This window comes from Oncorhynchus keta, unplaced genomic scaffold, assembly GCF_023373465.1.
Source record: "Oncorhynchus keta strain PuntledgeMale-10-30-2019 unplaced genomic scaffold, Oket_V2 Un_contig_13818_pilon_pilon, whole genome shotgun sequence".
In the NCBI taxonomy this organism is placed as follows: domain Eukaryota; kingdom Metazoa; phylum Chordata; class Actinopteri; order Salmoniformes; family Salmonidae; genus Oncorhynchus; species Oncorhynchus keta.
The window spans coordinates 50,241-62,500 of record NW_026278374.1 but is presented as its reverse complement, the minus strand read 5'-3'; the positions used below and the strand labels follow the sequence as shown (position 1 = coordinate 62,500).

The 12,260-nt window shown below is 43.2% G+C and overlaps 2 protein-coding genes across 2 annotated transcripts in view; both read right to left on the bottom strand.

Moving 5' to 3' along the window:
- Positions 1-2,356, bottom strand: part of LOC127918226 (transmembrane protein 245-like) — a 52,469-nt gene extending 50,113 nt beyond the window's left edge. The window contains 1 exon segment of the mRNA XM_052501500.1: positions 1,591-2,356. Coding sequence (XP_052357460.1) covers positions 1,591-2,073 — 483 coding nt within the window. The 5' untranslated portion in view covers positions 2,074-2,356.
- Positions 2,357-3,438: 1,082 nt separating this feature from the next.
- On the bottom strand, positions 3,439-9,329 carry LOC127918225 (DOMON domain-containing protein FRRS1L-like). The gene is made up of 5 exons (XM_052501499.1): positions 8,705-9,329; positions 8,078-8,162; positions 7,825-7,963; positions 5,597-5,843; positions 3,439-5,025 (listed from the first exon to the last, which is right to left on the bottom strand). Exons 1-5 carry the CDS (start codon positions 8,907-8,909, stop codon positions 4,853-4,855), a joined length of 849 nt encoding a protein of 282 aa, XP_052357459.1. The 5' UTR covers positions 8,910-9,329; the 3' UTR covers positions 3,439-4,852.
- Positions 9,330-12,260: the final 2,931 nt, after the last annotated feature.

Below are 12,260 nucleotides of genomic sequence, written 5' to 3'. Positions count from 1 at the left end.
GATTCTGTCAGACCTGGGCTCTGACAGTAAATCTCAGTAAGACCAAAATAATGGTGTTCCAAAAAAGGTCCAGTCACCAGGACCACAAATACAAATTCCATCTAGACACTGTTGCCCTAGAGCACACAAAAAACTATAAATACCTTGGCCTAAACATCAGCGCCACAGGTAACTTCCACAAAGCTGTGAACGATCTGAGAGACAAGGCAAGAAGGGCATTCTATGCCATCAAAAGGAACATAAATTTCAAGAACCAATTAGAAGTTGGCTAAAAATACTTGAATCAGTCATAGAGCCCATTGCCCTTTGTGAGGTCTGGGGTCCGCTCACCAACCAAGACTTCACAAAATGGGACAAACACCAAATTGAGACTATGCATGCAGAATTCTGCAAAAATATCCTCCGTGTACAACGTAGAACACCAAATAATGCATGCAGAGCAGAATTAGGCCGATACCCACTAATGATCAAAATCCAGAAAAGAGACGTTAAATTCTATAACCACCTAAAAGGAAGCGATTCCCAAACCTTCCATAACAAAGCCATCACCTACAGAGAGATGAACCTGGTCCCAGGACAGCAGCACAATTAGACCCAACCAATCATGAGAAAACAAAAAGATAATTACTTGACACATTGGAAAGAATTTACAAAAAAACAGAGCAAACTAGAATGCTATTTGGCCCTACACAGAGAGTACACAACGGCAGAATACCTGACCACTGTGACTGACCCAAAATTAAGGAAAGCTTTGACTATGTACAGACTCAGTGAGCATAGCCTTGCTATTGAGAAAGGCTGCCGTAGGCAGACATGGCTCTCAAGAGAAGACAGGCTATGTGCTCACTGCCCACAAAATGAGGTGGAAACTGAGCTGCACTTCCTAACCTCCTGCCAATGTATGACCATATTAGAGAGACATATTTCCCTCAGATTACACAGATCCACAAAGAATTCGAAAACAAATCCAATTTTGATAAACTCCCATATCTACTGGGTGAAATTCCACAGTGTACCATCACAGCAGCAAGATTTGTGACCTGTTGCCACAAGAAAAGGGCAACCAGTGAAGAACAAACACCATTGTAAATACAACCCATAATTATGCTTATTTATTTTATCTTGTGTCCTTTAACCATTTGTACATTGTTAAAACACTGTATATATATAATATGACATTTAATGTCTTTATTGTTTTGAAACTTCTGTATGTGTAATGTTTACTGTTAATTTTTATTGTTTATTTCACTTTATATATTATCTACCTCACTTGCTTTGGCAATGTTAACACATGTTTACCATGCCAATAAAGCCCTTGAATTGAATTGAATTGAGAGAGAGAGAGAGAGAGACAGAGACAGAGCGAGACAGAGAGAGAAGATGAGGGAGGAAGTAGAGAGAGAGAGACAGAGACGATGATGAGGGAGTAGAGTGAAATCTAAATTTAGTAAGCTGAGTACTTGATTCATGTAAGGGCTGCATTAGTCTTATCCCCTGCCCATCCTGTTGTAGACTACAGTATTGGAAAAGCCTTTCTTATTGTTGAGGGGGCCTTCCTCCCTCAGCGTCAGTAGTGTCCCTGTCACTCACCCACACATAGTGGAAGCAGTCCAGCGCGCTCCCGATGACGTCACACACGTGCCCGATGATCACCTGCATGCCAATGACGCTCCAGAACAGGTAAAAGAAGTAGATGAGTGGCGCGCCCGCCCCGATCACCAGCAGCACCGTAAGCCTCTCCAGCACCAGACACCCCAGGAAATCCACCCCGTGGTTGAAACACCACACCGGGACCAGCAGCGTCCCCAGGAGTATCGGCGTCCCGGTGTCCTGCAGGCCGTTGAGCCAGGAGCGTCCCAGCCGGGCTAGGGAGTGTTTGAATGGGTGGAGGAAGGTCCCGCAGAGAACGGCCCAGAGCAGTGGTCTCAGAAAGGCTTCCAGGATAAAGAAGACTAGCACAGCCGCTCCACAACAGATAGCCACGAAAATCATCGCTCCTGTGTTGTAGAAGGCCTGTTTGATGTTCTTGTCGAATTTGAGGGAGGAAGGCTGACTGAGTAGCTGGCTCATCATGCCCACCGCTGGCTGGACGCTCTCGGAGAACGAGACGTAGTGAGGCCGGGCGGAACTAGGGGTTTCCGCGGAGAGTAAGGAGCCGGCTCTGCCTCCGGTCCCGAGTCCTCCTCGTCTGCCATCTTCAATGAATCCGCCTCGGTCTGCGTTCCTCCTGCGGATCCCACCCAATTCCACCACAGACGGAAGAAGAAGCGTTCGTTTCCAGGATCTTTGATACCGCTATCACACATGAGGAACAACACAACACTTGACGTACTGGTGACGTGACCGTCGCAAGGTATGATGGGTATTGTCAGCTGGCTGGTGCCAGAAGAGCTGTGCTCGCTGCTGAGTTTGCTGCTAGTAGCCTACTCTTTGAATGAATGCCCCACTCAGTATAAAAATAAAGTACACTTGGTTGATTAATTACAACTAAACACCCCTCAAGATACGCTTCATTTTAACTAGCTAAATCCCGTGTAACAACTAGTAATTACATGAGGCCAGGTGTCAGGATGTGTAGTGTATAAGTACTTAATTACAACTAAACACCCCTCAAGTACATTTTAACATGTACTATGCTTTCAAATAGTTTGTTTTTCCTCATCGAATTAACCCAGATTGAACACTTTATTTTAGTGGCAAGTGCGAGCAGCAACACTGAGTGGAGGTGCAGTTTCAACAGTGCACATTCATGAGTAAGTGATTAGAGGCTATTGAGCATCATCTCTACGACACCCAGCACATCCACGAGGGATCACAACCTTTGTGACAGTTGGATGCAGCTGAGAATAAACAAAACACTCAATTGGTGAATTTAGTGGAAACCTGCCCATTTGTAACAAGTGTGGCAACAAGGATTCATTGTTACACCTTTGTAATTACAGACCTCAATTACTACCAGTTACATGTTGTTACACTGTAACTATGAGCTGTTACAGTTAACTACAATACCTGTTACACTGTAACTATGAGCTGTTACAGTTAACTACAATACCTGTTACACTGTAACTATGAGCTGTTACAGTTAACTACAATACCTGTTACACTGTAACTATGAGCTGTTACAGTTAACTACAATACCTGTTACACTGTAATTACACTGTAATAAGGGCCTTTTTAAAATGAAGGGTTACCTAGTTATCCTTGGTCTATCCCTATCCTCTATTATCTGGAATTATTTTGAATGTGCTGCTTGTCCAAAAATATGTCAATTCCCATTATTTGTTCCCAGCCCAGAGCGACCCACACAGTTGTTGTATGGTTGTGTAATTCATTGTAAATTCATTAGATTGCAGATGAAATGTACGTTGCCTGAGGGGCACATGATGCAGCTGACAGAGCCATCACATGACCCCCAAGGATGAAAACAAGATGTTGGAGTGTATTTTTACTGAACACAGCTTTATTGATAACAAAAACACTTGCATGTTAGACACTAAACACTGTTTCAGTGAGGAAGCCTTTCCATGGAACACAACGGTTCAGTGAACGGTACAAATAGAACTGGACTCTGTGCCATAGATTCCTTCAGCGTTAGGCCATATGCTGCAGGGCCAAGGCAAGCTGTCAGACAGAGCCCCTGTCCCTGGCTGTCACCATGTCCACTACAGCCTCAGTGCTGATGGGTGTGTTATTGCATATCTACAAAGGAATCATGCACCATCAATCATACAGTCAGTTGCCCTTTCATCAGCAAACAGTGATCACACACACACCTCGCCACAGACCAATGAAACATGACCAAGCACGTGGTGGAATAAAGCAGTCGTAAGAAAATGGACCCTCTCACACATAGAGAAAAGAGAACCAACCCTGTCTTAATCATCAGCATGTAAAATGTCATTGTGGAATACAGTATAGAGTTCAGTGTTACTCAGTGAGACTGGTGCTGAAACAAACAAAAAAACATCTGTTCAACCACCTAGTCTTAGTTTCTGTATACAAATACTATACTACTACTACTAATAATACTGTATTACCCTGTGGAGAATGAGTGTTGTGTAAAGCATGGCTGCATACAGAAGCAGTATGTTTCAGCTGGATAATAAACTATGAGCCGTCTGCCTTTCTTTGGCTCACATCAATCTGGATGGTTCTCTCTAAGTGAAGTCTCTCTCCAGTCTCAGTAGTCTGTCCCAGTGTGTAATGTCTCCTTGTATCATGTCCGTAGGTTCTTCACATATTCAGGGTCCAGTTGTGATTCGCCACATGCGTTGGAATAATACTTGTTGTCAGGAGTGTGATACCTTACTGTCGTAAACATAAATACACTAAATGAAATACCTTGCCAAAACTAAAGGTTATGCTACTGTTCTCTAGAAACACACAGTATTTCAGATATTCTGACTAATGGGTTAGTGTATGTTGTTATGGTAGCACAATACAATTTTCAGAATGATTTGCAAGCTTCCTGATGAGTCCTCAATGTAAATTATATATAGTATCCTACTGTATATATTTATTAATATATATTTATAGTGTAATTCTGTGTAAAGAGCACCCTGCATTGAGGGTGTGGCAGACAGAAATACAATGAACTCTCAGTCTTATTGCTGTCTCTTTCCTCTTCTCTCTACTTCTCTCCTCGTCTCCTCTCATCTCTCCACTTCTCTCCTCGTCTCCTCTCATCTCTCCACTTGTCTCCTCTCATCTCGTCTCTACTCGTCTCCTCTCTCCTCCTCTGTTATCTCGTCTCCTCTCTTTTCTCCTCTCTCTGGGTTAATTGGTCATCTCTTCTCTCCTTTTGTCTCCTCTCTCATCTTCTCTCATCTCGTCTCCTCTAATCTCCTCTCTCTCAGGGGGTGCCCATCAGCAGATAGAAGGTGAGGGCTACTATGAGCAGCAGACAGAAGGGTGAGGAGAACGTCTGGTAGGCTGTAGACGGCATGAAGATGTCCTCATATTTATAGATGCTGATCATGTGATCGGAGACTGGCGGAGCATCGTTGTCATGACGTGTGATGGAACCTGGAGGAAAGAGAAGAGTAAGAGGAAAATAGAAGGGAAATCATTTACATGTAAAGTGAATTCGCAAAGAGCCCAGATTTGGGAACTCAATCGAACATCTCTGGAAAGACCTGAAAATAGCTGCAACGACGCTCCCCATCCAACCTGGCAGAGCTTGAGAGGATCTGCAGAGAACAATGGGAGAAACTCCCCAAATATAGGTGTGCCAAGTTTGTAGCGTCATACCCAAGAAGCCTCGAGGTTGTAATCACTGCCAAAGGTGCTTCAACAAAGTAGTGAGTAAAGGGTCTGAATACTTATGTAAATGCAATATTTCCAGTTTCTTATTTTGAATACATTTGCAAAAATGTCTAAAAACCTGTTTTCGCTTTGTGATTATGGAGTATTGTGGGTAGATTGAGGAGGAAAAAACATCATTTAATACATTTTGGAATAAGGCTGTAACGTAACACAATGTGAAAAAAGTCAAGGGGTCTGAATACTTTCCGAATGGACTGTACATACTAATGAACACACACATCCACTCTCTGCACACACACAATACCACACACACACACAGTCCTTGACTGACCTTGTATAGCAGGCCCCCAGGCCAACAGGTAGAACCAGGAGAGATGCAGATCCACCAGTGTCTCCTCTCTAGGGACGTAGAGCGGCCGTTTGAAGCGGCAGGTCACACGGTTGTTGTCAAACACACCCTCTTCGTCCCTGGCAGGATTCCTCTTGATCTCCTTAGCCCACTGGCCCACGTTGTAGAAGTGATGGATACGAACACGCCCATTATCGTCATGGACACAGCCCATCACGTCATCTCCTCCCTGAGAGGGGTGGGGGTGAGGAGAACCAATCAGCATGAAGGATAGGTTGACCAATCAGCCTTGTTTTTGTGATGTGTCTTTCATGGCAGACTTCATGTGTACCAGATGTAGTAAAAGCCTGAGCTGACTCTGACCCCAAAATGTCTGTAGGGGTGCTGTTGACTGACCAAGAGTAGATTGTATCAAAAGAAAGAAAGTCCCACACTCTATACAGCGCATTCGTAAAGTATTCAGACCCCTTGACTTTTTCTACATTTTATTACGTTACAGCCTTATTCTAAAATAGATTAAACAAAACATTTCCTTCATCAATCTACACACAATACCCCATAATGACAAAGTGAAAACAGGCGTTGCTAGATTTCTTTTGCAAAATTATTAAAAATAAAAAACAGAAATACCTTATTTACATAAGTATTCAGACCCTTTGCTATGAGACTCGAAATTGAGCTCAGGTGCTTTCTGTTTCCATTGATCATCCTTGAGATGTTTCTACAACTTGATTGGAGTCCACCTGTGGTAAATTCAGGCACACACCTGTCTATATAAGGTCCCACAGTGGACAGGGCATGTTAGAGCAAAAACAAAGCCACGAGGTCGACGGAATTGTCCATAGAGCTCCGAGACAGGATTGTGTCAAGGCACAGATCTGGGGAAGGGTACCAAAACATTTCTACAGCATCGAAGGTCCCCAAGAACACAGTGGCCTCCATCATTCTTAAATGGAAGAAGTTTGGAACCACCATGACTCTTCTTAAAGCTGGCCGCCTGGCCAAACTGAGCAATTGGGGGAGAAGAGCCTTGGTCAGGGAGGTGACCAAGAATCCCATGGTCAATCTGACAGAGCTCCAGAGTTCCTCTGTGCAGCACTCCACCAATCAGGCCTTTATGGTAGAGTGGCCAGACGGAAGCCACTCCTCAGTAAAAGGTACATGACAGCCCACTTGGAGTTTGCCAAATGGCACCTAAAGGACTCTCAGACCAAGATTCTCTGGTCTGATGAAACCAATATTGAACTCTTTGGCCTGAATGCTAAGCGTCATGTCTGGAGGAAACCTGGCACCATCCCTACGGTGAAGCATGGTGGTGGCAGCATCATGCAGTGGGGATGTTTTTCATCTGCAGGGACTGGGAGACTAGTTGGGATCGAGGGAAAGATGAACGGAGCAAAGTACAGAGCGATCCTTGGTGAAAACTTGCTCCAGAGCGCTCAGGACCTCAGACTTCGGTGAAGGTTCACCTTCAAACAGGACAACGATCCTAAGCACATAGACAAGACAACAAAGGAGTGGCTTCGGGACAAGTCTCTGAATGTCCTTGAGTGGCCCAGCCAGAGCCCAGACTTCAACCCGATCGAACATCTCCGGAGAGACCTGAAAATAGCCGTGCAGCGACGCTCCCCACCCAACCTGACAGAGCTCGAGAGGATCTGCAGAGAATAATGGGAGAAACTCCCCAAATACAGGTGTGCCAAGCTTGTAGTGTCATACCCAATAAGACTTGAGGCTGTAATCGCTGCCAAAGGTGCTTCAACAAAGTACTGAGTAATGGGTCTGAATACTTATGTAAATGTTATATTTCAGTTTATTTTATTTTATAAATATGCAACAACAACAAAAAATGTGCTCTGTCATTATGGGGTATTGTGATGTCATTATGGGGTATTGTGTGTAGATTGAGGAAGGAAAAAATTATTGAATCAATTTTAGAATAAGGCTGTAACGTAATAAAATGTGGAAAAGTCAAGGGGTCTGAATACTTTCTGAATGCACTGTATATGCTCCCAACAATTGAATGGGTAAACCAAATAACATAATAACCTAATCAAATAATAACCTAATAACATCATTGCAGTAATGTTGGTTATTAGGTTTACCTACTCAATTGTTGGAAGCAAATTTAGAGTGTAAGAACAGATCTCACGCATGCTCATACACACACACACACCTATGCCCGCACACACACAGATACGGTCCCTTACCATCTTCTTGTCTGAGGAGAAGCCTACAGCCACCCAGCCGTCAGTGTCAGCACTCATCTCATACTCCACGTCTGTCCCGATCCGCCGGTAACTCATGAAATAGTCACACGTCTCTGCATCACACCCCGGCTTCCCATACCTACACACACAATGAAGAAATGTAACCTCTGCCAGAGTGGGACCACAGTACAGAGAAACCCCTTGACACACACACATGCTTGCAAGCAAGCAAAACACATACACACACACTGACCTTATGCAGCCCTTGGTGACTCCACAGTCTACGACTTTGATCCTGGCGAAGGGATCCACAGGAGGGGCGGTGGGGAAGGGGTAGCCTGGAGAACACACACCACATACAATATCATTAGGCCTGCCTCCCCAAAAATCATCTTCTAGAAGTTCTACCATATTCGTCATTTGGTGGGTTTCAGCCTAATGTGCATTCAGAGAAGCACAACTGCTCCTTCACGTTTCATAACAAATGTGGGATAGTTTGAAATATGTTGTTTAAAAAATTAAAAAATAAATTTAAATCTAATAATATACAACATTTAATGTGGTGAAGAACTGTCCAATGCTCGCCCATCTCCAGACCGGCCAGTGAGAGCCAGAGCGGGGAGCTGCGGGTAGCTGGCCAGGGTCCTGATCTATGCATGAGTGGGACTCGGATGGAAGTAAGACACTGTGAACCTGCGCATCATCACATAAATAGACAATTAACCACGAATTACGTATCAACCACAGATATGTAGATGCGCCCTCTGATTTCCATCAAGAGAAGGCCTACACATAAACAAACACAGCCTTGATGACCATGAAGGCCACAGTAAGCAAAATGCCTCGTTCAGAAATGGCCTTTGCTGTATCCCTTTCTCACCGTCATCCGATAGATGTCTAGACTCCAGGAACTCCGAGGCGAACGTACTGTATGAGTCCTTATGGGGCTCCTTGTGGCCCGGCTCTCCGTGGTCTCCGTGGCTCGCCCGCAGTGCGCCTTCATCCGTGGGACTCGGCGCTACCCCCCGCCAACTGCCCTGGACCAGGAGCACCGTCAGCTGTAGCAGGCTGCGCAGGAAAATCATGGCCAAAAAGGGAGTATAAAAACGGTCTAAAGGAGACAGAACTGAGACGGAATCCTCATTGTTGGTTGTATTTGAGCATTTCTTTACGGAGCCTAATCACTGGACCTCAATCGCATCACTACAGAATATTTTCAACACGGTTGTTTAGTGTGTCGTAGGCTATTTCCCGTAGTGTGAATGGGCGCGAGAGGAGCGGGATCCAGTGATGTCAAACGAATGAGCCTCGGTTAAACCAATCTGGAATTAGCTGGATTTGTAACTGAACCGATCTGTTTTGCCAATTCACTTCAATCTTGTGGGAAACGGAGACGTCCATGATAATCCAAGTGATTGGATTTCATCTTAAAATAATGTAATGATATCCCAGTTTAGGGATGAATGTGTCTGTTGTTGGTTTCGCCCGTCTCCTCTCCTCTCTCCGAATGGCCCATTACGTCCATCGATAGAGCCAATCGCTGCAGCGTCCAATAGGAAACCTCGATGTACACTTTGCATTATCAATATACAGTTTAAATTCCCATTCAGCACTGTTTATGTAAACACAGATGCCAATTGAATAACAATATGAGGCAATGTTGGGATTTATACATTTATTATGCAGGAATGTCTGCTATGATAGGTTGGTTTCTTACTCCTTTGTGTGATGTGAAAATATTCTAGAATCTACATTGCATGTTATTGTTGACAGCAACTCCCAAGGACTAAGGCCAAACTGCTGAAAAAAGCAGGACACACAATTTACCAGTGGTTACAACTGGCTTTACAAGGATTGTGATTCTCAAATCTCTCCCGTTCTTCTTCTCTTGTCAATAATACAAAGATAATAATTGTAATTGTTTGTCTTTAATGCTTGTTTATGTATTGGTTAGAGGAACATTGGAACCCAGAGCAGCTCAGACATCTGAATTCATTACAGAATGCAGGGTGCTCCCCTCACAAAGGGAAGAGCAGGAAAACCTGGAAAGTGTTAGGGTTATCAGTATCATCAAAGAGCGCTGCCTGAGGGGAGATTCATGTAGACCACATCTCCCTCCTCCAGCTCTAGAGACATTGCATTAGATATGTATGTATTATCCTCATCATTATTATGTTCCTGTATCCATATAACTCTGGCTATTCTTGTATAGGCACACACCCAGGGTTTGCGATTTGTGGTAATCAAAAGTGGTGAATCTGAGTAGACTCCTCTCACTGGTGCTGTGAAGACACCAGTACGGAACAGACGCATGTCTTTCTCTCATAAACATGGTTCTACACGGCACAAAAATATAAACGCATCAATCAACAATTTTTCACTAATAGTTTTTTGACCAATCAGATCAGCTCTGCAAAAGATTTGATGTGATGGGTTAAAATACCAATTACTGGAAAAAAAGATCAGAATTGTACTGCCTGTCTAAACGCAGCCTTAGTATGTATGGTCATTAGTACCTGTAGTTGGTTGTACACTCCACCAATGTTGGTCACGACTCTGATGAAACCAGGGTGATCTCAGTATCGAAGTGTCCTACAAATCCTGGGTCCTCAGTCAAACCAGCAGAGAAGGCCACCTTTGGTCTTGCTGTGAACACAACAGAGTAAACTCACTGATGACTGAAAAGCATTAACTACAATATGCTAAAGCCAAAATAAAAGATAGATTTTCAGTGTGAAACTTGGTGTTTTTGTAAAGTGTATTACCTGTGTTCTCTGTCTTCAGTTCATCTCTCTCTCTCACTGGCAGTCAGTCTGGCCGAAAATAACACAAAAGGAACATCAGATTAAATAATCATCATCATGATCATTTTAATTCAACATGACCATGTACAAATAACATCAACATTAACTTAACTAAATGATCTATAGCCAAATCATTTTAAAAGCCATTTAATTCAACATGTTTTTTTCCTCTGGACTTGGTCAACAACTGTTGACGTATTCATAGCTCCTCTTCCTGTCTCTCACTGGCTGTCAAATTGTTGACCAAATCCAAATGACATTACCTGCATTCTCTGTCTTCAGCTCCTCTTCCTGTCTCTCACTGGCTGTCACTCTGGCCCCTGTCACTGTCAGCCGTTGATTCTCCACTTAACAGACCTTATCCAAATGAACTTCAGTATTCATACGTACTGTAGAGGTCCATTACCTGCATTTTCAAGTCTTAGCTCATCTACCTGGGTGATTCTCATGAAACCAGTTTTAAAATGTCTGTAGCAAATTGAGTTACAAAACCATGATGATTGTGAAAAAATCAAGTATCATTCTGAGGACTAAGATGTCTAGATTTTGGGAAAGTGTCTTACTTTAAAGACATTTTTTTTAAATCGCCTGAATTTTTTACATTTTCACCCAAAATTCTCATTAACAAAATGTTTATTCTCATTACACCCCCCTTTATCCCACTTCTCATTCCCGAAAACGGCTAAAGAGCACAAATTGGGAAAAAGTCTGATTACATTTTCTAATAATTGTATAATTTAATTTGAAATATGTTTATTTTCAGTGTTATTTTTAACTCACATATTTTCATTAGGGGGGCAATATAAAAAAATATTAGACATATTAATTTGTTTATGACCTTTTTGGACTTCGACAACTGTTATGTAATGTGAATTTTGTGAAAATGTTGTTAAAATGCATAATCTGATCTGATCAAAAAACAATATTTATGAAATGGATAAATACAGATCCTAATCTCAGCGATTCCAGAGGAAATTTAGTGAAAAAATGACTATTGACATGTCATTTTTAAATTTGTTTTATTGTTTAGTGAGAATGACCCACCAGGTCCTCACTGTCCCTCAGTCTGGCCACCATGTTCCTCAGCTCCACTCTCTGTTCCACCACCATGTCTCTCAGTGATCTCAGCTAAGCCCAGATGTCAGGGGTGGTGGTGATCTGGTCGCTCATCTGTTTGTGGCTCGTCTCTGAAGCTTCAACGGTTTGATTCTTGAATTGAACCTCACCCTGCTCTACCCCTGTTCACTGTGACCCTGTAGAGTGATGTCATCCTCCCTAACCCCTCCACTCAGGCCCTGAGCCCATGTCCCAGACAGACAGAACAGCAACACCAGCAGAGCTCCAGCATCCCTCATTCTGAAACAATGTCTCTTCAGAACTAATGTAGTCTACTGGGCTCAGTCCTCTTCTTTATACACACTGGTCTTGCTAAAGGAATAATGACAATTGAACATGTGACTCTGACGGAAAAAGCAACACCAAGGACAGATAAAGTGAAACAGTGAGCTGACCTCATTGAAATGTGACTCTGTATGAGGCGGTGGGAGAACTGAACCTGTTATTGGGTTGAAAATCTCTCTTCATCTCCACAGTTTGTACATGTTCTATGTCCACTGATGTTACTGGAACCAC